This window comes from Haliotis asinina, chromosome 16 (assembly GCF_037392515.1).
Source record: "Haliotis asinina isolate JCU_RB_2024 chromosome 16, JCU_Hal_asi_v2, whole genome shotgun sequence".
Lineage (NCBI taxonomy): Eukaryota > Metazoa > Mollusca > Gastropoda > Lepetellida > Haliotidae > Haliotis > Haliotis asinina.
Window position 1 is genome coordinate 32,326,428 of NC_090295.1, and position 27,036 is coordinate 32,353,463.

General features: G+C 42.7%; 1 protein-coding gene across 4 annotated transcripts in view; it reads left to right on the forward strand.

The window, feature by feature from the left end:
- Positions 1-20,206, forward strand: part of LOC137268135 (coiled-coil domain-containing protein 50-like) — a 67,550-nt gene extending 47,344 nt beyond the window's left edge. For 2 of the 4 annotated variants that reach the window (XM_067802659.1, XM_067802660.1), the window contains exons 7-13: positions 1,242-1,359; positions 6,014-6,049; positions 6,520-6,672; positions 7,170-7,627; positions 8,175-8,353; positions 11,610-11,696; positions 18,908-20,206. In XM_067802659.1, coding sequence (XP_067658760.1) covers positions 1,242-1,359; positions 6,014-6,049; positions 6,520-6,672; positions 7,170-7,627; positions 8,175-8,353; positions 11,610-11,696; positions 18,908-19,101 — 1,225 coding nt within the window. In that variant the 3' untranslated portion in view covers positions 19,102-20,206. The remainder of the gene's footprint in view (positions 1-1,241; positions 1,360-6,013; positions 6,050-6,519; positions 6,673-7,169; positions 7,628-8,174; positions 8,354-11,609; positions 11,697-18,907) is intronic. The other 2 variants (XM_067802661.1, XM_067802662.1) reach the window with 1 other exon arrangement.
- The last annotated feature ends 6,830 nt before the right edge of the window (positions 20,207-27,036 follow it).

Genomic DNA, 27,036 nt, shown 5'->3' on the forward strand with positions numbered 1-27,036 from the left:
ACATAGTGCAGCTGGTGAAGGCCCTGTGTTGGTAGTGGATGGTCTGACCATCTATCACCAATTCTGGCAGCCAGGCAGACATAGTGCAGCTGGTGAAGGCCCTGTGTTGGTAGTGGATGGTCTGACCATCTATCACCAATTCTGGCAGCCAGGCAGACATAGTACAGCTGGTGAAGGCCCTGTGTTGGTAGTGGATGGTCTGACCATCTATCACCAATTCTGGCAGCCAGGCAGACATAGTGCAGCTGGTGAAGGCCCTGTGTTGGTAGGGGATGGTCTGACCATCTATCACCAATTCTGGCAGCCAGGCAGACATAGTGCAGCTGGTGAAGGCCCTGTGTTGGTAGGGCATGGTCTGACCATCTATCACCAATTCTGGCAGCCAGGCAGACATAGTGCAGCTGGTGAAGGCCCTGTGTTGGTAGTGGATGGTCTGACCATCTATCACCAATTCTGGCAGCCAGGCAGACATAGTGCAGCTGGTGAAGGCCCTGTGTTGGTAGTGGATGGTCTGACCATCTATCACCAATTCTGGCAGCCAGGCAGACATAGTACAGCTGGTGAAGGCCCTGTGTTTGTAGTGGATGGTCTGACCCTCTATCACCAATTCTGGCAGCCAGGCAGATGTCAGTACAGCTGGTGAATGCCCTGTGTTGGTAGTGGATGGTCTGACCCTCTATCACCAATTCTGGCAACCAGGCAGACATAGTACAGCTGGTGAATGCCCTGTGTTGGTAGGGGATGGTCTGACCCTCTATCACCAATTCTGGCAGCCAGGCAGATGTCAGTACAGCTGGTGAAGGCCCTGTGTTGGTAGTGGATGGTCTGACCCTCTATCACCAATTCTGGCAACCAGGCAGACATAGTACAGCTGGTGAAGGCCCTGTGTTGGTAGTGGATGGTCTGACCATCTATCACCAATTCTGGCAGCCAGGCAGACATAGTACAGCTGGTGAAGGCCCTGTGTTGGTAGTGGATGGTCTGACCCTCTATCACCAATTCTGGCAACCAGGCAGACATAGTACAGCTGGTGAAGGCCCTGTGTTGGTAGTGGATGGTCTGACTCTCTATCACCAATTCTGGCAACCAGGCAGATGTCAGTACAGCTGGTGAAGGCTCTGTGTTTGTAGTGGATGGTCTGATTGTCTGTCACCTATTTTGGCAACCATGCAGATGTTAGTATGACTGATGAAGGCCCTGTGTTGGTAGTTGGGGGTCAAGACCAGACTGTTCTGTTTCAGGGTAACCCCTGCCGGTCACATCGAGGATGATGGTGACTTCAGCGACTTCTACACAGTCCCCAATGATGGATCAATCAATCCTATTGAACATCGAGCAATACAAGAACTCCAAGATGAGGTGAGCCAAGTCAGAATCTTGACATAGTGGAAGCATCGGCATGTGACTGTCTTCTTTCAATTAGTAGAACTGTGATTAAGTCACCAAAGCCCAAATTTTATCTCTGTCCAGTTTGTTAGATTGTTAGTGGCTGGAATAAAGTAAACCGCCTTCCTTTTATGAGGAGGTCTTGTGGTAGTCAAATGGTTACAGCTTTCGCTGCTCATGCAAAAGCCATGGTAATATTCCTTGAATATCGATAAAAGCTAAAATCACTCACTACTTTTCTGAGCAAGGCTGGTATTTTGACCCTTCAGGCTCCTGACCATTCATTTGTACTGCCAGTGGATCACGTGTCCAATAGATACACTAACATATGAAACTACAGTCAGACAGACATGCCAATATTGCCCAAATTGTCACCTACAGTAATAATTCCAGCAGAGACTGGCATTAACAAAATTTCTCAAAACTTACCTCAAACGTTTCATGCTGCTATTAGCCATTGGTGACAGTTATTGTTTGGAAGCTTACAGATTAAAATTGTCATTATGCTAGCTGGTCTTTACTTTGTCATGGTTCATCAAATGCAGGCTGCTACATGGCTGAAATAATGTCAGTATGAGATTAAATTTTAACTAAGTACAGTGAAGACAGAAAGGGGAGCACTCAAAATTTGCTAAAATAGTTTTGGTAAGTTAGCATTAGCACTAATTTGAGTTGTATTCCATTTTTTTAACTGAGTGTGAGCACATTATGAGAGCATCCCTGCATCCCTCTTTTATCTGCATATGTTCTGCTATCTGGCTCAAACGTACACATTTTTTACTTACCTTACTATACGTCTATAGAGGACTATACGTCTTAGTAGGAGATCTGAGTTGAATTGCTATTCAATCTTGAATGGCTACCTCGCAATCGATGACTGTCATGATACGGAAGTATCCGGATCTCCCCACTGTGCATGCTTGCAGACTCCATGAGAACTTGACTTTTACTTTAAGCGTCGTCTGATCGAGACGTGTTTGGGTTGCTATATTTATTTTTCCAGCTAATGAAGTTTGACTATACTATACTTTTGCACTGATTCCTTTCAGGTTCTTTGTGTGTGGTATATATATTTTTCAATCTTTGTGTCAATTATAACATATATTTTTGTTATTGTACACTTGTCGGCTACATCGGTTTCATTTGTCAGCGGATTGTTTCTATTGATAGTTATGTCTGCTATATCTAAGCTTTGTATTATTTGGCGTTGTATTTGATGTAAATTGTGCTGTTCCTCTTCGAAGAGGCAGCTATTTCACTTGTCTATTGCAGGCAGGCTGCTGCACATGTGAGTGGAGCAGTCCATTACGTGGTAAGGGGTATTTTCCTTTGATCCTTATGATCACATTATTTATACGCCAGGCGTATCTGAAGAACAGGCGGCACCTCCGATTAGGGCTCCTCCGCTGATCCTGTATGTTACAGAGGCAAAGCCAAGAGAGGAATGCATCTGATTACTGACGCCTATGGGCGCATCCCAAGCTACAGATACGCCGGGCTTAGAGAAGTCGGCGCCATGGTCAGGTGCCACTGCTTTTTCCAGTGATAGATTGAGAACAGGCCGATCGGACATAAGGAGGTCAAGATCTAGAAGTCCTTGGAGCAGTTCGTCCAGTGTATGTCGGCACCGCCGTTCGCTGTCCAGATCACCGGATCGTCGGGGCAGATCCCTCCACCACAGAATAGGATTTGGCGTTTGCGGCCCTTATCAGCGTCACCTCCTCGTGCCAGACAGTCAGCGCACAAAAAGCAGGCGCCAGAGCGCAGGTTGACCACTTCTTGGAATACTGACAAAGAGCAACTTCTCCCCCGACTATGAGCAGGACCCCTCTCATGTTGAGGAAGAAGAGGGATCGTACCTACCATTGTCTGCTATGTATGATTGGATAGCAGATAAGCTCCCAGATTGCCCCTCCCCTGAATCGGGTAGACAGCACCAGGGCTATCAAGGTCGAACCAGAACTGATGATCCCGCCACATCACATGGTGGCTAACGCCATATCTTCTCTAAATGAAGACTTTGCCAAACTGTCATTGAATGCTACGATCAGCGTGCCCAAGTCAAAGAGACTGGACTACAAGGTGCATAGTCTCGACTTTGCGGACTCCGGGGCAATGTTGGATGAGGCCATCAGAAGACTATCTTCCTCCACCACGTAAAAGGTGCAGGACTCCAGATTACAGGCCACTGACACGGAGCTGTGGTGCATCCTAAACCCTGTCTCAGCGCTAGCATCAGCTACTTCAGTGGCGACGCTGGATTTGACAGAGCCTAACGAGTGCAGATTGGAACATCTCTCGTCGCTATTCCCATGGCAAGCCAAAGTGCTACATGACTTGTTAGGACATGTCCGGACGACTTTAGCCATGAAGACAGTTTGGGTGCGCACCTAAATGATCGGACAGCCTCGGCACTTTGGTCTGACGCAGAAGCAAAGCCACTCCAACCTACTGATTGTTTCAGACAACGTGACTGTCGCATGGCTGATTTTGAGAGAGGGAACAACCAGGTCTAAGTCCCTACTGGATCAGATGTTCCGCCTAACCAGCATCCTGGACACAAACGACATCTAGGCCAGAGCTCGTCATATCCCAGGTTGCAGAAACGTCCTAGCTGATGTGCTGTCTCGACCAGGGAAGCCATCCCCGACCAAGTGGATGCTTCACCCGGAGATATTTCGGCTCATATGTGAGGATCATGGGCGCCCGCTGATAGACCTATTTGCCACAAAGGTACAGCTTCCAGTGTACGTGTCTCTGATAGCAGTCCCGGCAGCTTGGGTGGTCAATGTCTGGGGAAGGACATCCAGTACTTGTACCAGCAGTAGTGTCGAAACTCAAGCTCACAGGGAGGATCCGTTTGCTTTTGGTCACGCCCTGGTGGCCAGTGAGGATGTGGTTCCCAGAGAGAGATCTGTTCAGGCTTCCAGAGTGGGATCAGTTGCTGCGCCCCACAGTTGGACACTGCACTTGGACCTGGCACAGTTTCATCTATGCACTTGGACCATTGCAAAGGCCTTTGAGGGCCAAGGGGTATTCATCTCAAGTGGCGAAGATCATTGCCTGGGCGCACAGAGCTTCCACCCGATCACTGTATGATTACAAGTGGGATAAAAATTTGAGAAGTTTTGTGCCCAAACGTTGAAAGACCCACTGTTAGCGTCACCCCAATTCCTGGCGGAGTTTTTTCATTATTTGTGGTGCTCGAGGAAGCTCAGGTTCAGTACTATTGGTACTTACCTGTCAGCACTGAATATAGTGTTAGCTGTGAGAGGAGATAGGAAGGTCTCCAAGATCCACAAATTAGTTGCTATGTTGAAGGTGTTCAAGCTGGTGGACCAAAAGGTTAAGTTCCAGCTGCCAGCGTGGGACCTACAGCACTTGAGGGTCGCCCCTACGAGCCGCTGAACATTGCATGGTTTGACAACCTAACAAAGAAAACAGTGTTTCTGCTGGTGTTAGCTTCAGTGGCGAGAGTTAGTGAAATTCACGTGCTGGATTTGACTAGGGTGCGGTTTGAACAGACCAGACATGGTGCTGCATGGCCTTCTCTGGGATTTTCTGGCGAAGAATCAGCTACCAGGTCAACCAGACAGGTTATTCACCACCACCACCCCTTACTGCCATCATCGGACCCGACGATCGGGAAGAGCAGTTACTCTGTCCGGTTCAGGCTCTCAGACTATACATCAAGAAGTCCTCTCCTCGTCAGGGAACTAGGAAAAGGTTGTTCCTGCCTTTTTCTGCGATGGCTAGAGGGGAAGTCACCAGGAACACACTAGAGGCAGACCATCCTGGCTTACGATGCACAGAATCTTCCACACCCATCGTCTAACAACCCACACGAGATTTGGGCGTTAGCCTCGACTATGGCCCTGCATAGGAACTGTACAGTTCCTGACATTATGGCTGGTTGCTTCAGGTGGTCCTCTACAGTATTTGTAGCCATTACTTGTGGGACTTGGCAGTGGAAGATATGGAGGGGACGCAGTCTTTTGGACCATTAGTAGTTGTGCAGTAAGGCATGATCTTACTTACCTTTGCCTATAGGGGACTTGTACTTACATGAGATTATGTACCGTGCCCCTCCGGTGGTTAGTACATGACCTACTACTCTGATTCCAATGACCTTCACGAGAGATTGTTGCGGCAGACCAGCATACAGTGAATCAGTAGTGGTCTGGCTGCCCCGAGGCATATGTGGGATCTTAAGACTCTGACGGTCCTCTGGAGTCCTACACCACCGTCCTGTCTGTTGTATCCATATGCTATAGACCAATGGTAAGGTAAGTAAAAGATTTGTTAAACTCTAAAAATTTAGATAGGGCGTTCAGTCCCTCCCAACACACGATGCTCCTCCCCACTACAAGAAGTAAAAGTGAATTTCTGGAGTCTGTGCGCATGCACAGTGGGGACAGCCAGATACTTCCGTATCATGACAGTCGTCAATTGCAAGGAAGCCATTCCAGATTGAATAGAATCCTTCAGTCTCCCACTAAGTGAAGCTTGAGGTAATATGCTATAGACCTATGGTAAGGTAAGTATTTAAATATCTAAAATATTTAGATTTTAACAATTTTCTTATTTACTTCATGTCCTATGTTTTCTTTCTTTTCATTTCATCCAGGAACTTGCACGGCTACTGCAGGACCAAGAACACAAGGTGTGATGTCATGCTGACAAGAATTGTCCTCCTTGAGAGCATATACAGACAGCTTCTCTATCCAGTGGTTAAACAGACATAAGTCTGTAAATAATCTTGTCTGGACCAGACAATCTAGTGATTAATATCATATATATAAGCATAAATTCTTTCAGTTTGGATACAATAGCCTGCAACAACCAGGTCACAGAGGCTTACCATGTTCTCAATGATATAATTAAATAGCAGGTGATTCTATGACATTTGATTAGCTAACCAAACCAAAGGCTATGTTGCTGATAATAGACGAAAATGAAAAGCGGAAACTTTCAACTTTCCAGCTAACATTTTCAATAAATATGACAAATATGTAATTTCAGTTGTTTTCTGGAATTATTAATTACAAAAAAACATATTCCCCAGTTTCTCCTTCCATAATTTTAAAGATCAGTCTTCTTGAAGAATATGTCACAGTTATGGTTCTTTATCAGCGGACAAAAGCAGAGGTTGACCGAGGCAAGCTGCGTCAGATCGAGGCACAGGACGAGCAGCTGGCAAGGGTCATCCAGGAACAGGAGAAACTCAAGGCCAGGAAGGTCAAACAGCGGCGGAAGCAACTACTTGAACAGCAGAGACAACAACAGGTTGGTTATTGGAACTGAAATATACACAGTTTAGTGCATGAGTAAAGATTTATGCTGCTTTAAGCAATATTCCAGCAATAACACTGCATGAGACACAAGAAAGGGCTTTGCACTTTGCACCAATATTCTACTCACATAGTGTGGCGTATCCAAGTGGTTAAAGCATCTGCACATCAAAATAGGCATTTGACAACCCACATGGGTACACGTGTGAAGCTCATTTCTGGTGAACCCTGCTTTGATATAGGTAAAAGTGGCATAAAACTATATTCTCACACTTATTTCTGACAAGGGTAGGTTGCTTGAGTCCTATATTCTTTAATACTTGCTGTACTTGTGAAGATCAGGGTTAGAACTGATAATCGTCAGCCAATGTTTGTCAAGTGGCTACTAGACTGTTTACACACCACCATTATGTAGACTTCTGCTTTCAACAACAGTGAAATGTTCACGGATCTGGATTCATTAACAGAGAGACATGGTTTGGTCTATTTCAGATGGCCCAGGAAGCTATGGCATCAGGAATGAACATGTCTGCAGCAGTAGAGTCCATTTCAATGCAGGCAAACGGTGAATCCCCACCTGGACATCGGTACCGCCGAGACAGCTACACCCGCTCCATCTCCAACAGCAACAGCCCAGCGCAGGAATCACAGTCTGTCCATCACCACGCTGTCACCAAGCAGATGTCTGCTCCCCCCAATCTCCCGCCACGGGAACCCCCCTCATACCAGACCCATCAACGTATTCAGGAGGAGCGGAGTGCGGGAGGAAGATATCCCCCCTCAGGGGACATTCCGGTGGACCAAGCACGGGACATGCAGCGCTGGTTGGATGGAATGTCGCCCCACCATGTGCCTTCTCACCATCGCGATCGACGGGTGTCACAGGAGGAACATATGGCACCATCACCCTCACCGCCAGGGAGTTACCATAGCGACGATGATGGTAGCAGGTCAGTGGTGATCTTTCCCATGGTTTTGACTGAATTGCAGAACTGGTTTTCGGCCCTTTGCTGAATAAACCATGTGATTCCCCTGAGCATCCTGTGACTTAGTACGCTCCCAGTTCTTCTAGCTTATCACCCCACAGGACTCAGGAACAGAATCGGTGCATTGTATTTCTTTCCCATCACCTTGAAAACTCAAGGACAGAATTGTGCCATTGTGCTCCTGCCCTATTGCCTCATGAGATTCAGGAACAGAATGTGAACTTTTTCCTTTATGTACCCGTCATATGATTCCAGGACCAAATTGATCTCCAGTTTACCAGATTTACACCAGTGGGACAGGCTACCTTGATCTCGATCACATCAGAATCCCTTGCTCAGGAATTGGAATAGATTGTTTCTCCCTTATCTAGTGCTTGTGCTCCTCCTTACTTTCATAGACAGCAGGATAATTGACAATTTTCACACAGCGAAGAAACAGTGTTTTGTAGGTTGAATATGTTTTGAAAATGTTGGAATATTTAGCTGACAAATTTGTAATATATGATTGCAGGTCATTTAGTCCAGATCGGTCCATGGGTTCAAGTCATGCTGTTAGCACACCTGTACAGTTTAATATTGCTGCGGCCATTGACCCCACGTACAAGAGGCGACAGCAAGATATACATATTGCTGACCAAACTGAAGTCAAAACACAGATACCGCTTTCCAGATCACTGCCTTTGACTGATGGTAGGTATTATTCCGCATTGGGATGAAATATTGTGAAAATTGTGATGGTAAGTGACACTGTTATCTAACAACTAACTTGTTCTTTCTATTGCTTTATCTTTAGTTCTGAAATCTAATTTATTTTAAATAACTAGTTGTTACCCAAACAGTCTAATGCCACCAACACCAGCCAGCTTTGATTGATTTTAGTTTGCCTCACATTTGGGTTTCTGTGGCACGCCAGCTAGATTTGATCATTGAATAACAGACTTGTATAAGTGACTGCCTTTTACATATAGATCTGTTCAGTTCTGAGAGGGCTTTACATAAAAATAGGAGTCATTATGACTCCACACATATTTTATTGTGTATCATTTTTAGGTTTTGTCAGTTTCTAGTTTTTTGAGTTTGAATTTAGATTTCCTAAGCATATTTATTAATGAAATTATGACACCTCCAAGAAAGCCCATTTGGAGTATTTTAGTAAATTACTGTCAAATTCTCAGAACCTGTTGTCATGCAATATTCTTCTTGGACAGTTTTGTTAAATCAATCATTGATCATATATGTTTCATGCAGAAAATATTTCAACAAATTAATTTGGTATATCTTCAGTGTTTTGTTTCTGTACAAGTCTGATATTTAATCTTGCGATCATTGATATTCATTCATGAACACTTTCAACTGCTTTCTATTAACACTTGCGTGTAACATATTCATCAAGTTAAAAATCATTGATTTTGAGATACCCATGCTTACAGAGTTATGTCCCTTTGTTGTGCCAGGATCCACTCCTTGGGGTTAGTGTCCCAGTCCAGTCTAAGTAAATATAGTCTCAGTGTATTTTGTTACACGCAACCACTGAGTCTAGAAGGTCAGGTAGCCTTTGAGCGACCAATGACTGTCCAATCAAACGTGAGACAGTTAAACAGATTTAGCCAATCAGACAACGGCTACTATTTAAGGATCTAGAGGGACTTCCAAAATATTCAGGTCACAAATATCCGCATAGAACACAGTTATTTGATCTGCAGTATATACGCTTTGGGGTTGTTGTTGACATGGTTACCATTAGCTAATATTTCCGCCTGATGACATCCTTGAATGTCACAAATGTTTAGTGTTTCCCACAATATACACATTCCTGCAATATCATAGCAGACGTCCATAGATGTCGGAATAAATGCATCCACATGATGAAGGTTAGTAGTCAGAACCCTAGGGTGCGGTCAGGTAGTATACCCAAGGCCTGGCTTTCATTTGTCACATGTGAGAATGGCCCTTTTCTGGTGTCCCTCACTGTGATATTGCTTGAATACTTTTAAGGCAGCTTAACACTAAACTAACTGACCCACTCCTTGCAGTCGGATTGCATCAATGAATATGTCCCCCAAAACCTGTTTGAGGTGACTTTGTGGAGGGAGTGGTCTGGCAGAACAACGTGGTTGATGACTTGTAACTTTAACCTGTAAGCATGTTGTTGCTCATAATGTCAATCACTGGCTTGTCTGGTCCAGAATATTAAAGGCTGGTGGATGTGCGATGTTAACAGACACGCACACTTTCCTGAGTTAAGTGAGCTACAGTCTGTTTTTCTGTTTTCTAGGGGTGAAACGGTAATAGAAACCATGTTTTTTTGCCTTCAGCTTGGTATACCATAATACAGTTCAAAATTTCAGTATTTTCGTTTTTCGTACCATCATTTCTATCTAGTCATAAAACGATTTTGTTCTTTCAAACTAACAAAGATGGTGGTAATTGTTTTTCCATGTTTTATTTTTAAACAGTGTAGGCTTTGGCTCTTGTTAATTCTGTGCATTTTTATACACTAAACTGAAACAGACCAAACCGAAGGCCTTGTATCGCAATACCTATTTTACCATGGTAAGAGCGTACCATTTCAGCCCTACTATTTTAACATGTTAACATACTCACAGTTTACACTCACCACTCCAGGGCTCCACTTGCGTTCAGTTCCTGTCAGTGAGATTCATCCAGTCTGACCAAGCAGATGTGAAGCCCATGACATGGAACCGTTTTTGCAGGTTCCTTCTCCTCATCAGTATTTTCTTATCACAGCTTACTGACTCACCTTCCACGCATTTCTGACTGTTAGAAACTGAAACATAATAAAATTATTGTTGAAAAGAAAAGTACTTTTGGATGTTAAACAAATTTGTCTCCATTTCATCATAAGTATATGCTCCAAATCCCTTTATCTTACCTCACACGTAAATGTTGCTGATCCGCTGAGCACTCTTCTGTTATTTTCAGTGTACCCCATGTACAAGCGAGGTGCATTGCAATACACCCCGCTGCCAATAGCAACTCATTCGGTTACTTTTTTATCTTGAATACAATTAAATGATGCATGATGCACGGAAATTACCAATGTTTTGTGAATGGAATTCCATGGAAGGGAGATAACTCAAAATCTGTTTTACTTGTGTAAAATCTATGGCTATGAAAACATTTGACTCTCTTTCCTATAAATTTTGACAAAACGTTCTAAGGCAGTACACCCGGGAATAAACAGCAAGATACAAGGTTCGAATCGTTTACTTCACACTGTCACAGGTTGGCTGAAGTGTACGATCTGATACCCATGAAACAGTTCAAAATTAACATAAGATAAATGCATTGTTCACTGGTCCCTCCCTTCGTGCTCGGGGAACATAAACAAACATTGAGGGTACCTCAATCCATGGTCCCATGGTGACCAATCATTAACTTGTAGTGGAAAATTGTCCCTGTCATCTGAATTGCATCCCAAGGATATACCTTGCCATGATGGTGATGGGTTTGAATCTCATATTCACTGGTTTTATCACCACCATACCTGCTGTGCTCCTCGGTTTCATGTTTTAAAGGGCGCTGTGGTAGCCTGGGGGATAAAGCACTCACCGTGTCAAAGACCCATGTTGGAGTCCCCACAGGGTAATAATGAATGATGTCCATTTCTGGTGTCTCCCGATATGATGTTGCAAAAATATTGCTAAAAGCAGCATAAAAGTATGCTCATTCACTCACTCACTGATATATTTAATGCTTACATCATTCCTTAGATTAAGCTGACTTACCTTGATACAGTTCATTTGCTGTTCAAAGCAGTGTAACATAAAACTCATGCTTTCCCTCAAGACCTCAGTTGCCTCCCTTTTAAAGCTGACAATTACACGCTAGTTTGAGCCCTGTGAGTGTGTGTGGCTGTGTGCACTAACCTTGTGTGCCCATCGGCTTGATTAACTAGAGGTGATTGCTGCACTTGCACCCACAGATGTGGACCTTGAGTGGGATCCTGGACTCCGTGGGAGTCTCCGTCGCCCCAAGGGACACTGGAACCCAATGATGGGACACTATCAAGGTAGTACAGGCAATGTGATTGGCCTTGTAGGCACACTGTGAATGTGGTATGGGTGGGTACATTGACCAGGTGGTAAGGATGGGTACATTCTCAAGATAATAAAGGTGGGTACATTATCCAGGTGCTAAGGGTGGATACACTATGAATGTTGAATGGCTGGGAACATTGTCCAGGGAGAAAGGGAGGGGACATTGTCCAGATGGTAAGGGTGGGGACATTTTCCACGTGATAAGGGTTTGGACATTGTTCAGGTGGTAAAGGTGGGGACATTGTGCAGATAGTAAAAGTGGGGACATTTTCCAGGTGGTAAGGATGGTGACATTGCCCAGGTGGTAAAGGTGGGGACATTGTACAGATGGTAAAGGTGGGGACATTGTACAGGTGGTAAAGGTGGGGACATTGTCTAGGTGGTAAAGGTGGGGACATTGCCCAGGTGGTAAAGGTGGGGACATTGTACAGATGGTAAAGGTGGGGACATTGTCTAGGTGGTAAAGGTGGGGACATTGCCCAGGTGGTAAAGGTGGGGACATTGTACAGGTGGTAAAGGTGGGGACATGGTCTAGGTGGTAGGGATGGGGACATTGTACAGATGGTAAAGGTGGGGACATTGTACAGATGGTAAAGGTGGGGACATTGTACAGATGGTAAGGGTGGGGACATTGTACAGATGGCAAAGGTGGGGACGTTGTACAGGTGGTAAAGGTGGGGATGTTGTACAGATGGTAAAGGTGGGGACGTTGTACAGATGGTAAAGGTGGGGACATTGTACAGATGGTAAAGGTGGGGACATTGTCTAGGTGGTAGGGATGGGGACATTGTACAGATGGTAAAGGTGGGGACATTGTCTAGGTGGTAAAGGTGGGGACATTGTACAGATGGTAGGGGTGGGGACATTTTCCAGGTGGTAAGGGTGGTGACAATTTGCCCAGGTGGTAAAGGTGGGGACATTGTACAGATGGTGAAGGTGGGTCATTGTACAGGTGGTAAAGGTGGGGACATTGTCTAGATGGTAGGGATGGGGACATTGTACAGATGGTAAAGGTGGGGACATTGTACAGATGGTAAAGGTGGGGACATTGTACAGGTGGTAAAGGTGGGCACATTGTACAGGTGGTAAAGGTGGGGACATTGCCCAGGTGGTAAAGGTGGGGACATTGTACAGATGGTAAAGGTGGGGACATTGTACAGATGGTAAAGGTGGGGACATTGTACAGGTGGTAAAGGTGGGCACATTGTACAGGTGGTAAAGGTGGGGACATTGCCCAGGTGGTAAAGGTGGGGACATTGTACAGATGGTAAAGGTGGGGACATTGTACAGATGGTAAAGGTGGGGACATTGTACAGGTGGTAAAGGTGGGGACATTGTCTAGGTGGTAAAGGTGGGGACATTGCCCAGGTGGTAAAGGTGGGGACATTGTACAGATGGTAAAGGTGGGGACATTGTCTAGGTGGTAAAGGTGGGGACATTGTACAGATGGTAAAGGTGGGGACATTGCCCAGGTGGTAAAGGTGGGGACATTGTACAGATGGTAAAGGTGGGGACATTGTCTAGGTGGTAGGGATGGGGACATTGTACAGATGGTAAAGGTGGTGACATTGTACAGGTGGTAAAGGTGGGGACATTTACAGATGGTAAAGGTGGGGACGTTGTACAGATGGTAAAGGTGGGGACATTGTACAGATGGTAAAGGTGGGGACATTGCCCAGGTGGTAAAGGTGGGGACATTGTCTAGGTGGTAGGGATGGGGACATTGTACAGATGGTAAAGGTGGGGACGTTGTACAGATGGTAAAGGTGGGGACGTTGTACAGATGGTAAAGGTGGGGACGTTGTACAGATGGTAGAGGTGGTGACATTGCCCAGGTGGTAAAGGTGGGGACATTGTCTAGGTGGTAAGGATGGGAACATTGTACAGGTGGTAAAGGTGGGGACGTTGTACAGATGGTAAAGGTGGGGACGTTGTACAGATGGTAAAGGTGGGGACATTGTCTAGGTGGTAGGGATGGGGACATTGTACAGATGGTAAAGGTGGGGACATTGTACAGATGGTAAAGGTGGGGACATTGTACAGGTGGTAAAGGTGGGGACATTGTCTAGGTGGTAAGGATGGGGACATTGTACAGATGGTAAAGGTAAGGACGTTGTACAGATGGTAAAGGTGGGGACATTGTACAGATGGTAAAGGTGGGGACATTGTCTAGGTGGTAGGGATGGGGACATTGTACAGATGGTAAAGGTGGGGACATTGTCTAGGTGGTAGGGATGGGGACATTGTACAGATGGTAAAGGTGGGGACATTGTACAGATGGTAAAGGTGGGGACATTGTACAGGTGGTAAAGGTGGGGACATTGTCTAGGTGGTAAGGATGGGGACATTGTACAGATGGTAAAGGTAAGGACGTTGTACAGATGGTAAAGGTGGGGACATTGTACAGATGGTAAAGGTGGGGACATTGTCTAGGTGGTAGGGATGGGGACATTGTACCGATGGTAAAGGTGGGGACATTGTACAGATGGTAAAGGTGGGGACATTGTACAGGTGGTAAAGGTGGGGACATTGTCTAGGTGGTAGGGATGGGGACATTGTACAGATGGTAAGGGTGGGGACATTGTACAGGTGGTAAAGGTGGGGACATTGTACAGGTGGTAAGGATGGGGACATTGTACAGATGGTAAAGGTGGGGACATTGTACAGATGGTAAAGGTGGGGACATTGTCTAGGTGGTAGGGATGGGGACATTGTACAGATGGTAAGGGTGGGGACATTGTACAGGTGGTAAAGGTGGGGACATTGTACAGGTGGTAAGGATGGGGACATTGTACAGATGGTAAAGGTGGGGACATTGTACAGATGGTAAAGGTGGGGACATTGCCCAGGTGGTAAAGGTGGGGACATTGTACAGATGGTAAAGGTGGGGACATTGTACAGATGGTAAAGGTGGGGACATTGTACAGGTGGTAAAGGTGGGGACATTGTCTAGGTGGTAAAGGTGGGGACATTGCCCAGGTGGTAAAGGTGGGGACATTGTACAGATGGTAAAGGTGGGGACATTGTCTAGGTGGTAAAGGTGGGGACATTGTACAGATGGTAAAGGTGGGGACATTGCCCAGGTGGTAAAGGTGGGGACATTGTACAGGTGGTAAAGGTGGGGACATGGTCTAGGTGGTAGGGATGGGGACATTGTACAGATGGTAAAGGTGGTGACATTGTACAGGTGGTAAAGGTGGGGACATTTACAGATGGTAAAGGTGGGGACGTTGTACAGATGGTAAAGGTGGGGACATTGTACAGATGGTAAAGGTGGGGACATTGCCCAGGTGGTAAAGGTGGGGACATTGTCTAGGTGGTAGGGATGGGGACATTGTACAGATGGTAAAGGTGGGGACGTTGTACAGGTGGTAAAGGTGGGGACGTTGTACAGATGGTAAAGGTGGGGACGTTGTACAGATGGTAAAGGTGGTGACATTGCCCAGGTGGTAAAGGTGGGGACATTGTCTAGGTGGTAAGGATGGGAACATTGTACAGGTGGTAAAGGTGGGGACGTTTTACAGATGGTAAAGGTGGGGACGTTGTACAGGTGGTAAAGGTGGGGACATTGTCTAGGTGGTAGGGATGGGGACATTGTACAGATGGTAAAGGTGGGGACATTGTACAGATGGTAAAGGTGGGGACATTGTACAGGTGGTAAAGGTGGGGACATTGTCTAGGTGGTAAGGATGGGGACATTGTACAGATGGTAAAGGTAAGGACGTTGTACAGATGGTAAAGGTGGGGACATTGTACAGATGGTAAAGGTGGGGACATTGTCTAGGTGGTAGGGATGGGGACATTGTACAGATGGTTAAGGTGGGGACATTGTCTAGGTGGTAGGGATGGGGACATTGTACAGATGGTAAAGGTGGGGACATTGTACAGATGGTAAAGGTGGGGACATTGTACAGGTGGTAAAGGTGGGGACATTGTCTAGGTGGTAAGGATGGGGACATTGTACAGATGGTAAAGGTAAGGACGTTGTACAGATGGTAAAGGTGGGGACATTGTACAGATGGTAAAGGTGGGGACATTGTCTAGGTGGTAGGGATGGGGACATTGTACCGATGGTAAAGGTGGGGACATTGTACAGATGGTAAAGGTGGGGACATTGTACAGGTGGTAAAGGTGGGGACATTGTCTAGGTGGTAGGGATGGGGACATTGTACAGATGGTAAGGGTGGGGACATTGTACAGGTGGTAAAGGTGGGGACATTGTACAGGTGGTAAGGATGGGGACATTGTACAGATGGTAAAGGTGGGGACATTGTACAGATGGTAAAGGTGGGGACATTGTCTAGGTGGTAGGGATGGGGACATTGTACAGATGGTAAGGGTGGGGACATTGTACAGGTGGTAAAGGTGGGGACATTGTACAGGTGGTAAAGGTGGGGACATTGTCTAGGTGGTAAGGATGGTGACATTGTACAGGTGGTAAGGATGGTGACATTGTACAGGTGGTAAAGGTGGGGACATTGTCTAGGTGGTAAGGATGGTGACATTGTACAGGTGGTAAGGATGGTGACATTGTACAGATGGTAAAGGTGGGGACATTGTACAGATGGTAAAGGTGGGGACATTGTACAGGTGGTAAAGGTGGGGACATTGTCTAGGTGGTAAGGATGGGGACATTGTACAGATGGTAAAGGTGGGGACATTGTACAGGTGGTAAAGGTGGGGACATTGTCTAGGTGGTAAGGATGGGGACATTGTACAGGTGGTAGGGATGGTGACATTGTACAGATGGTAAAGGTGGGGACATTGTACAGATGGTAAAGGTGGGGACATTGTACAGGTGGTAAAGGTGGGGACATTGTCTAGGTGGTAAGGATGGGGACATTGTACAGATGGTAAAGGTGGGGACATTGTACAGGTGGTAAAGGTGGGGACATTGTCTAGGTGGTAAGGATGGTGACATTGTACAGGTGGTAAGGATGGTGACATTGTACAGATGGTAAAGGTGGGGACATTGTACAGATGGTAAAGGTGGGGACATTGTACAGGTGGTAAAGGTGGGGACATTGTCTAGGTGGTAAGGATGGGGACATTGTACAGATGGTAAAGGTGGGGACATTGTACAGATGGTAAAGGTGGGGACATTGTACAGGTGGTAAAGGTGGGGACATTGTCTAGGTGGTAGGGATGGGGACATTGTACAGATGGTAAGGGTGGGGACATTGTACAGGTGGTAAAGGTGGGGACATTGTACAGGTGGTAAAGGTGGGGACATTGTCTAGGTGGTAAGGATGGTTACATTGTACAGGTGGTAAGGATGGTGACGTTGTACAGATGGTAAAGGTGGGGACATTGTCTAGGTGGTAAGGATGGGGACATTGTACAGATGGTAAAGGTGGGGACATTGTACAGGTGGTAAAGGTGGGGACATTGTCTAGGTGGTAAGGATGGTGACATTGTACAGGTGGTAAGGATGGTGACATTGTACAGATGGTAAAGGTGGGGACATTGTACAGATGGTAAAGGTGGGGACATTGTACAGGTGGTAAAGGTGGGGACATTGTCTAGGTGGTAAGGATGGGGACATTGTACAGATGGTAAAGGTGGGGACATTGTACAGATGGTAAAGGTGGGGACATTGTAAAGGTGGGGACATTGTCTAGGTGGTAGGGATGGGGACATTGTACAGATGGTAAGGGTGGGGACATTGTACAGGTGGTAAAGGTGGGGACATTGTACAGGTGGTAAAGGTGGGGACATTGTCTAGGTGGTAAGGATGGTGACATTGTACAGGTGGTAAGGATGGTGACATTGTACAGATGGTAAAGATGGGGACATTGTACAGATGGTAAAGGTGGGGACATTGTCTAGGTGGTAGGGATGGGGACATTGTACAGATGGTAAAGGTGGGGACATTGTCCAGGTGGTAAAGGTGGGGACATTGTACAGGTGGTAAGGGTATTGTCCAGGTATTAAGGGAGGGGAAATTTAACAGCTATGTGTGTGTGCCCATGTGTATCAGCATTGAATGACCAACTCACATGTTTTGCAATTTTTTTGCTTTTCCTACTGATGTTTCATGTGTCTCTTTTCAGGACCTTCGTAACAAGTAGCCTTTCAGTGAAGACTGAAACTATTCTTGTAATTTTTTCTTTGTATTTATTGAATAATCCCTAACCTAATAACCACCAGCAATCTGACATTTCTACAGATTTCTTAGCAGAGTTGAGTAGTATATATATTGAATACATTTACACACTGTGTGTATACATTAGTCACAGCTGTATTGGTTTGGTTTGGTTGATGCTTAATGCCACAGTCAGCAATATTCCAGCTATATTGAAGGGTCGGGACCTGAAAATCCAGTGATCAACTTCATGAGTATCAATCGGTGTAATTGGAATAAAATGACAAGTATCAACAAAGTCAGCGAGTCTGATCCTGTTAATTGCCTTCTATGACCAGCATGGAGTTGGTGAAGACCGATTCTAACCTGGATCTTCACGGGTAGTCGCAGATGTAATGTGCAAGATGGAACTTTTAACACTTCGTCATTGAGGTGCAGCTTGGGCATATGAGGCAACATTTGAAATCTCATGAACAGGTTTCCTGACTTGTTTGACACATGTCTTGGTATCCCAGTTGTGAAGATTGATGCTCATGCTCTTGATCACTGGCTTTCTAGTCCAGACATTATCATTTACAGACACCATAAATGAATTATTTTATATTTGGGATTACACTTTCTCAGTAATGTTTGCATGTTGATTTGATTATTTTTCAGTGAATTTCTTTTCAAACACACTATTTACTTTTGTCAGTTATGTTCTCAATATCGGTTTTTATCATATAAGAGGAAAGTTCTTTTGATTTTGATTTTATGTGATTAATTTTGATGTAGTGACATGTATACAAAATAACAAATTGAACACAAAACAAAAATCCATTGTAGCCCTTTAACACAAACACACCATGACTGATCATTAAATGGTTTGATGTAATGCATGGTGTCTCTCTTGAGTAGGTCAGTGCTTATTAGGTCAGTTACTGATTACCTGGTCAGAGTGCTGAGTTTAACGGCATCAACGTTTAATGTACATATAGACTTGTAAGACCATGTAGCAATTGCTTCACAGAAGAACCATACAGCAAAAGCTTGAATATGAGTTAAACCAGTACAGTGTTCTTCAATACATCTAGTGATTTACCTATTGACATGTTGCAGAGTCTACAGGCACAGTCAGCACCTTGAGTCGCATGGAGGAGGAACCCGGTCCAGAAGGACCTGTCATAAATCCATGGCAACCTGTTCAAGGTCAGAAGAGGTCAACATTGGACAAGTCCCGGAAGGCCAAGCGGCAAAGTCAAGAGGCCAGACCAAGCAAGAAGGAGTCAAAAGGAAGCTGTAAACAGCAGTAACTCATGACATATGGTTCAGACTGATGACTCAATGTATGGATGAGATGAGATTAAAATTGACTGAAGAGGACCAATGAAGTTTAGGAGGAGGAGAAGAATTGTTTGAATCTTTGACCATTAACCTGAAGTGCTGAAGGCATATTGACGTAAGATGATGTGCACACTCGATCACTACCTTGGACCAGTTGACTTTCAATTCATGTGCATCTCTAACCAAAACAGGGTGGGGTAGCATTGTGGTTAAAGCATTTGCTCGTTACGCCAAAGACCTGGGTTTGATGCTCCACATGGGTACTATGTGTGAAGCCCACATCTGCTATCTCAAGCAATGATATTGCTGGAGTATTGCTAAAAGCAGTGTAAAACTAAACTCACTAACCATTAACCTTAAGACCAGCTAACTTATAACCAGGATATATAGTGTAGTACACGGTGCTGGGTCTATGTGTCTGTTAATGGTGAAGTCTGTGTCTGCAGATATTCCTCAGTCAGGGTATTTCTCCCTTGTTACCACTTCCTTCATTGTAATAGACAGAGTTCTGGTTCTGGAACTATGCATTCACAACAATAGGTTGCCTTGGTTACACTCAAACAAATGCTCACTGAGGCTCTGGACAAAACGTGCCTCCATTTTTGGTGCGTGGAGATTTGATAACATCTGATATTTATTTAATTATTTAAACTGTGTATTGGTCTTTATGTATTTGTAATACATCCTAGAAAATTTAGAAGGTAAATAGTACATGGTTTTAGGTAGTTATTATATCAAGAATATCAGATTACATAGAAAGTAGTGGCACGTTTAAATTGTAATATGTAAGCAATAATAGATTGTGAATTGTAATTGTATAGTTTTTTTTACATCAACATGCACAGCCGAGAGCATGGGATTTTTCTAAATAAAGGTGGAATGGTGGGGTAGCCTAGTGGTTAAAGCATTCACTTGTCATGCCAAAGGCACAAGTTTGATTCCCCATATTGGCACAATGTGTGAAGCCCTTTTCTGTTGTCTGGTGCAGTGATGCTGCTGAAATATTGTTGAACATGATGTAAAACTAAACTCACTCACTAAGTAAGGGCTTGCATTAAATTGAAAAAAAACAAAGGTAGATGAAAGAAATTCAGATTGACAAGTTTAGTTTATTGAGGGATGTAATGTTATATGAAAGTCACAAGGAATTGTAAAATAATGTTTTACAACCTCATAATGACAGATGTTATATTCTGATGTAATGCCGGCCTCCATCAATGACCTTCCAATCAGTACGTAGATGGAAATGCCTCTATCTTCTATCATTATACTGTCAAAATCTTGCTACTGAGAAAAATATTCTGTCAAATGTGTACTGGTGAGAAAAATCATCGCCTAAAAGCTTTTTCAAAAGGACTTTAGTCTTAATATGGAAAATTTTAAAGATGTGAGAACCATGGTTGTAATTGACAACATATTTTTTATCTTTTTATTTTTTTGAAGAATGCTTTGAATACTATTGGCCTTGATAGTTAGTAGCATCAGGAGATCTCTCTTGAATACAGCTCCGTTATCTGCCCTTGTTGCTAGGCACCATTACATAAGGTTGTGACTTGCTCATTAGTTTAGACATCGCATCTATATTCTCACATGTTGTTGAAAGGGTAAAATGGTGTTTAAGGCCATATGAGTCTGTTTGTTGTTGTGAGGACACAGTGTTGATTTACCTGCTGTTAACAACCGCGCCGATTCATGTTTTTTGTTCCATTATCAACCTAATTTTAAAATAGCTCTCTTGCTGGAAGGGTACCAATGTGTCACCATTTCTTGCTGATTTTAGGAAATTCTATATGGATGTAATTTCTCCTGTTTTTAGAGAAATGTTGAAGATTTTGTAGGATGAATGTGTCTTTGTTGGTCTGTTAGAGCTACTCTGTGGTAGCTCTTATGGCTGAGACTGTATTTCTCAGATTTATTTATATTATCCAAACCACCAGCCCTTGATTTCCATTATCCTGTGTCATTGGTTATTCTATTCGGTCCAGTAAATCTCAGTATCAAGCTGTCCCATTAATTACAATTGAGTTTGTGAAAAATTGAATCAAGAAAGACTGATTTATGTGAAAAAAATCCCTTAAAAATCTACTGGATGGAAGGAATATCTTCATCTACAGTCAAACTGGTCTTGGCTTTGTATTTTAGGTAATACCTTGCTCACCCCCTACCTTATGTGATACACACACATGCACAATGTCAAATAGGCGAAATATTAATAAGTGCGATGTTACAGCCCATTGGAGCTTACCTTTATCTTATGTCAACATTTGATTGGTTGCTAAAATTTTAATGAAAATCAAGGGCAGGTAATTGGTGACTGGAAGTAGATTCAGTGGTTAGTGTGGAACTAGGGGATGTTGTGGTTCCAGGGTTTTTTCTGGGCCAAGGCTGGTGTAGATCCAGGGGGTTTCCTGGGTCAATGCTGGTGTGGATCCAGGGTTTTTTCTGGGTCAAGGCTGGTGTGGATCCAGGGGTTTGTATGGATCCAAACATTAGGAGAATCCCAGGGTTAGTGTGGATCCAAAGGTTCACGTGGATCCAATGGTTAGTGTGGTTCCAAAAATTCATGCGGATCCAAGGGTTAGCGTGGATCCAAAGGTTAGTAGTGTTAGGCTGGTTTTTGCTTCAAACGCTTCTGATTGGTTTCACTGGTTTGCAGTCTTACACAAGCAACCTTAGTGCTATGACCGACTGTCTTAAGTCTGTGTTTAGGCATTGAAGTTACAAACACCTAAGAGTTAAAATTGCTTTGTACAACTGCAACTTGACCATGGACTATCATATACATGAAATACTGTTCAAATCAGCTCTCAGACTCCTCTCACTGTTAGACTAATGCCCAGAAAGCTATTGCTGCTTCCTGAAGGGTTCGAGTAAAGTCAACTGAAAGTATGGCACTGTAGTGTTAAGCCTGTCTCAATGTGCAATATTGTTCTAAAGAGGTTTCTCTTTACTGCTAACATATCACACTTTGATATTATGGAGTCATTATTTTCTCATTATCGCTTCTTGTTAGTGATACTATGAAGGTGTGATTTTATTTTGACTGAGTACTAGTAATGTCTTGTGTCAGTACTTTTTTATGGATTTAAATTCTCATGAAAATAATTTTTTTCTAAACTGTCCATTTTCCAAACAACATGGTGTAGTGTGAATCATTATTGTATAAGTAGTAGTAGAGATTTTGAAACTTGTTTGTATAATTAGGAGAAAACATTAATTCTTTGGTTTCATCAAAACGGTTTATGAATAGTTTGGTTTGTGTTAGGATATGTAAATACTTGACATTTTAAAATGCTGGGATAGCAAATATTTTCTATATGTGAATTGCCCAGAGTAATCTTTGATGGTTCCTTCAGAAACAGTGTGTTGTTTTATTTGAAAATATTTATGAGATAAAATGTGTTTTGTACATATTTTTACACCTATTTTCACTTGTATGCAACTTCTGTACATATGTCTCACTGACAAATGCTATGCTCAAGATGACACTGAGATGCTGAGCATGTATATATGTAAATGTGTTCATAAACGTGGCATGATTGGTATCCTTAGTTAACGCATACTCGTCCAAAACCAGTGGTCCATGAAGGAATGATCCATGATCTTTTCAAAAGGTTCCGGTGCATATTATCATCACCACATCTGTTTTTAAAAAATTCATCATTGAAAGTATGCTGAAATTGTCTTGTAATTTTGCTTTTTATATATGTTATGCAGATGTGTTGTGATGTTTAAGTTGAAATGAGCATTTCTTAATTCAAAATATTCTGGAAATAATTCACAAAATTGGATGTGCGGTGAGAGATGCAATAAAACCAGCTCACTTAAGGGTGACATTATGCAGCCTTTTAAGAATAAACGTAAACCGTCAACAAGAATCTTTGCTCTGAAGAAGGGCTTCAGTGGTTCTGTACTATTGATCAATCTTGCAGTAGCGACTGAAACAGGGAAAGAGCACCTTGCATTGTGCCAGCTTTCAGATAGCCTAATGTAAGTTATAGTAGGGACTTCATTTGAATGTACACTGTAGATCTCAGTATGGATATTGAATTGCATATATTTTAGAAACATCAGTATGTTAAGGTGAAACCGACTAACTTCAGTGATATCTTGTAAGTCAAGTGAAATACATTCAAACAATGCTCAAATTGAGGCAAATTGTATGGCGTTAATAACAGACTTTCAGGAATGATTGGTGGCACAAGTGACCATTTGTGTTCAGACGTGAGCCAAAAACCTTTGATCGTTTGTTTTAATCTAGGTTTGCTTGCAGCACACCCATATGAACATTAGACGTCTGCGTCACAACTGGCTTTCACTACATGCCAGGGTATGTGTTTAGTACATGTAATGTTCAGAGTAGAGTGACCCAATCACTTACAATTGTTAAGGTGTTCAATTTTGTAGCCATCAAAATAAGAATCACTTGTTGCTGGTAAAAAAGATTTGTTAGTTGATGCTGGTTATTATGGTTTGAAACCTCTGATCTCTCAGGCAGAAGTTTCACAATTTGTGGTATTGTTTAAAACAGTTTGAATGTATTATGCCACTCAGCATGTATTAAGGAATTTCTGTACATAAAGAAATGACTGATCCTATAAAGCTGAGGAGTATTTGTGACAAGATAGATTATTATCTAGACAAATTGTTTCATTTCTATGGTCTGGCAATAGGTAGAGTGTTCACTGGGATCAATTCCCCTAATGGGTACAGTATGTGAAGCTGATGTCTGGTGTCACCCCACTATGATATTGGCATAAAGCTAAACTCACTCTGGTTGGGTAAGGAGAACATGCATGCAACCAGAATTTGTTGTTTCATATATTAATGACACCAAATGTAAAATATTACACATTTAGTAAATCTTTGTTATGAATTTACATTTTGGATTTGAAAACCCTGACATGTGAACACATCATTGCTGACACCTGTCAACTGACCCTGGTTCCATGGATACATGGATGACAGTATGAATGTGATTGTCTCCCTTCCCTTGCCAAATCGAGCATGTTCAGACTGTACAAACTGAAACGGTCCCTATAATGATTCAAATAAACTTGTCTCAGTATTTTTCTTACATATGCATGTATGAACAAAGCAATGAATTTAAGATTGTTGATGTTATTTGTTACCAGTGTCTGTTACTGTTTTGTTTACATTGTAATCAATTAAGAATCAAAGTGAGGTATACATGCATGATTTAATAATGAATTATTAAAAGACCTGGAACTGTGGAAATCAAGTTCATTTGCCCAGTTTTGTCTGATTAGAAATGATTGCATGATTCATTAATGAATTATTAAGAGGCCTGGAACTGTGGAATTCAATTTCAGTTTCCCAGGTGTCCAGTTTTGCATGATAAGAAATGATTGAACAGTGGATTTGAGTTTGATATTTTAGGATCATGATATTAAGACCTAAATGTTGACTCCTGTCTATGAAATATGACAAACTGAGGTTATATGTTGATTTTGTTCAAGATTTGAAATCTTAAATTTTATGTAAATCTGTTAATGGTACTATTAATACTCACAGTTCAACGAAGTACCTGGCAATATGAAGCATTGAAAATGTTTTTTCTTGTTGGTTCAAAATCTGTGTTTGATCTGCCATTCTCTTGTCTGCTAAAAACATTTGAAGTTTTGGTTTAGTCCAGCAATAAAATATATGTATATTGCATCAGACATAACACTGTGTAAGAGGCCTGACCTTGACCTTCATCCATATCCAGCATTGAGGACTACATTGAGAGTGGCACAGTGGTTCAAGGTGTAACTCTGATAGTGGTTTGATTCTTGTTCCTTGGCACTGACTAGATTTTTTGTTAGCAAACATCCTGCACTTACTTTTTGAAATACTGTCGTCGTAAGTCAAAAACATGTCACTAGCGTATAATGGAAACAGAACTGGTGGCCCTCCCTGAATGAAGAAAGGTTGAAACATTTGCTGTTGTGATCAAGACTCTCCCCAGTGGATTGTCACCAGCATTTAGGGATGGTGGGGTAGGCTGGTGGTCAAGGGGTTTGCTCGTCGCACTGAACCCCTGGGTTCAATTCAACACATGGTTACAATGTGTGAAGCCCATTTCTGGTGTCCCCTGTTGTGTCATTGCTGAAATATTGCTAAAAAATTGCCAAAAGCAGCATAAAACTAAAAACACACACTCATTCACTAGCATTTGTTCCTTGTCATCAGTCATCATGAAAACTAACGTATTACTGACATGACCTTAAATATAATTACTTCACTTCTTGTTATTAGACATACAGTTGGTGATCTCCCTTGACCTGATCCCAGTGGAAGCCAGACAATAACCTTCAAACATGGGCAGACTGCAGTTACAGTGCAGATACTGACTTGATGAATTATCAAGACAACGTCAAACTAATGTAATCAATGTGATGTTCTTCTTCACCAAATATTCGTATTTTGTTATTACTGACATAGAAAAGGGAGTTTGTTTATGCATATTGGTGTTTCTTGATGAAGTCATGTGATTCTTCAATGAATATTTGATTGAAATACAACCAGGTAAGGACCTCTCCATTAGACATGCTGTAGGTGTTGGGATTTAGAAATTAAAGTCTGAAGTATATTTTTGAAAAAAAGCCCCAAATATTATGTTGTTGACATGCTAAACAAAAAGTGAAAATTACAATGTTTGGCAGGTCTCTTCATGTAATATATGTTGAAACTGTGAATGATAAATATTGGGATTCTTACAAAGATCCACACTCCTTTACTGAATATTAAATGGTGGGTGCCCAACTTTATCACAAATATGGGTTTGATGAAAGTGTAACCTTTAGATTAGCAGACTGTTTTCTACTGACAATTTTTTTTATGTCTTGTGGTTAATCTGTGGTTGAATGTGAAACTCACAAATTTTCTTGCCCAGACTGGACTGCCAGAACCCCTGATATGCTACTTAACTTGAAACTGTTAATGTTGCTTATATACTAGCTAATACTAACCTTACAGCTACCCATACCTCTCAGTTCAGGAATCACTGTTTGAACCCCCCCCAAAAAAATGAAAATGTGAATCTAGACTGTTTGCAATCATATATTGTGTTTTTATGTTATAATTTACAAACATCTTTATTTCTTCACAGATTTTGTTACCAGTTGAAATGGATGCTAATCATAACATATGAAAACAGTACATCATTGCAAAAGTCTCTAACTTTTAATTTTAAAAATGATTGTCCAAACAGTGATTTGAATTGCTGTACATCTCAGTGTACAAAATATCGTTTAGTTTCACAAAGTATATCCCCTCTGGTTGGCACTGTATATATGTACATGCATGTTTGTAAGTGTTGGGCTGCTAGCTTCACTTAGCTACAGGTATCAGTTGATGTGCATAATAATTTCTAGTTGCTTCAGGTAAGGCTTTCATATTTGAAACCCTGTTGAATATACCATTTAACTTTTGATTGGCATTGAGATATTTTATTCTATTTAGTTTACAAGAATGATAAGTTCTAGAATTAAAATTTCACCTAAGTAGAAACACCTTCAAACCTAAAGGAATCGTAGATTTTGCAAGAATTAGGTTTGAAATCCTATTTGTTGATTGATGTAGAAGCTTGTATATCGTTTGGTTTTTTGTCATGAATCTGCAGACCCACCTTTCATTCCCCATGTGGGTACAGTGAGTGAGGCCTTTCCAGGAATATGGTTAAAATGCAATGAAACCATGCTCACTCACTTTCTTCTAGTATAGCTATGGCTAGCTGTGTCCTAGTTGTGTCTCTAGTGCTGAAGTTGGCTCAGTTTAATGGCAAGTTTCATCTTATTTTTATGGGTAAAAAGTGTAACTGGGGGATGCATATCTTCAAAGTTGTAGGGGGTGAGGTTGGAGAGAAAGGAATCTGAGCTAACACTTGACGCAAATAGAAG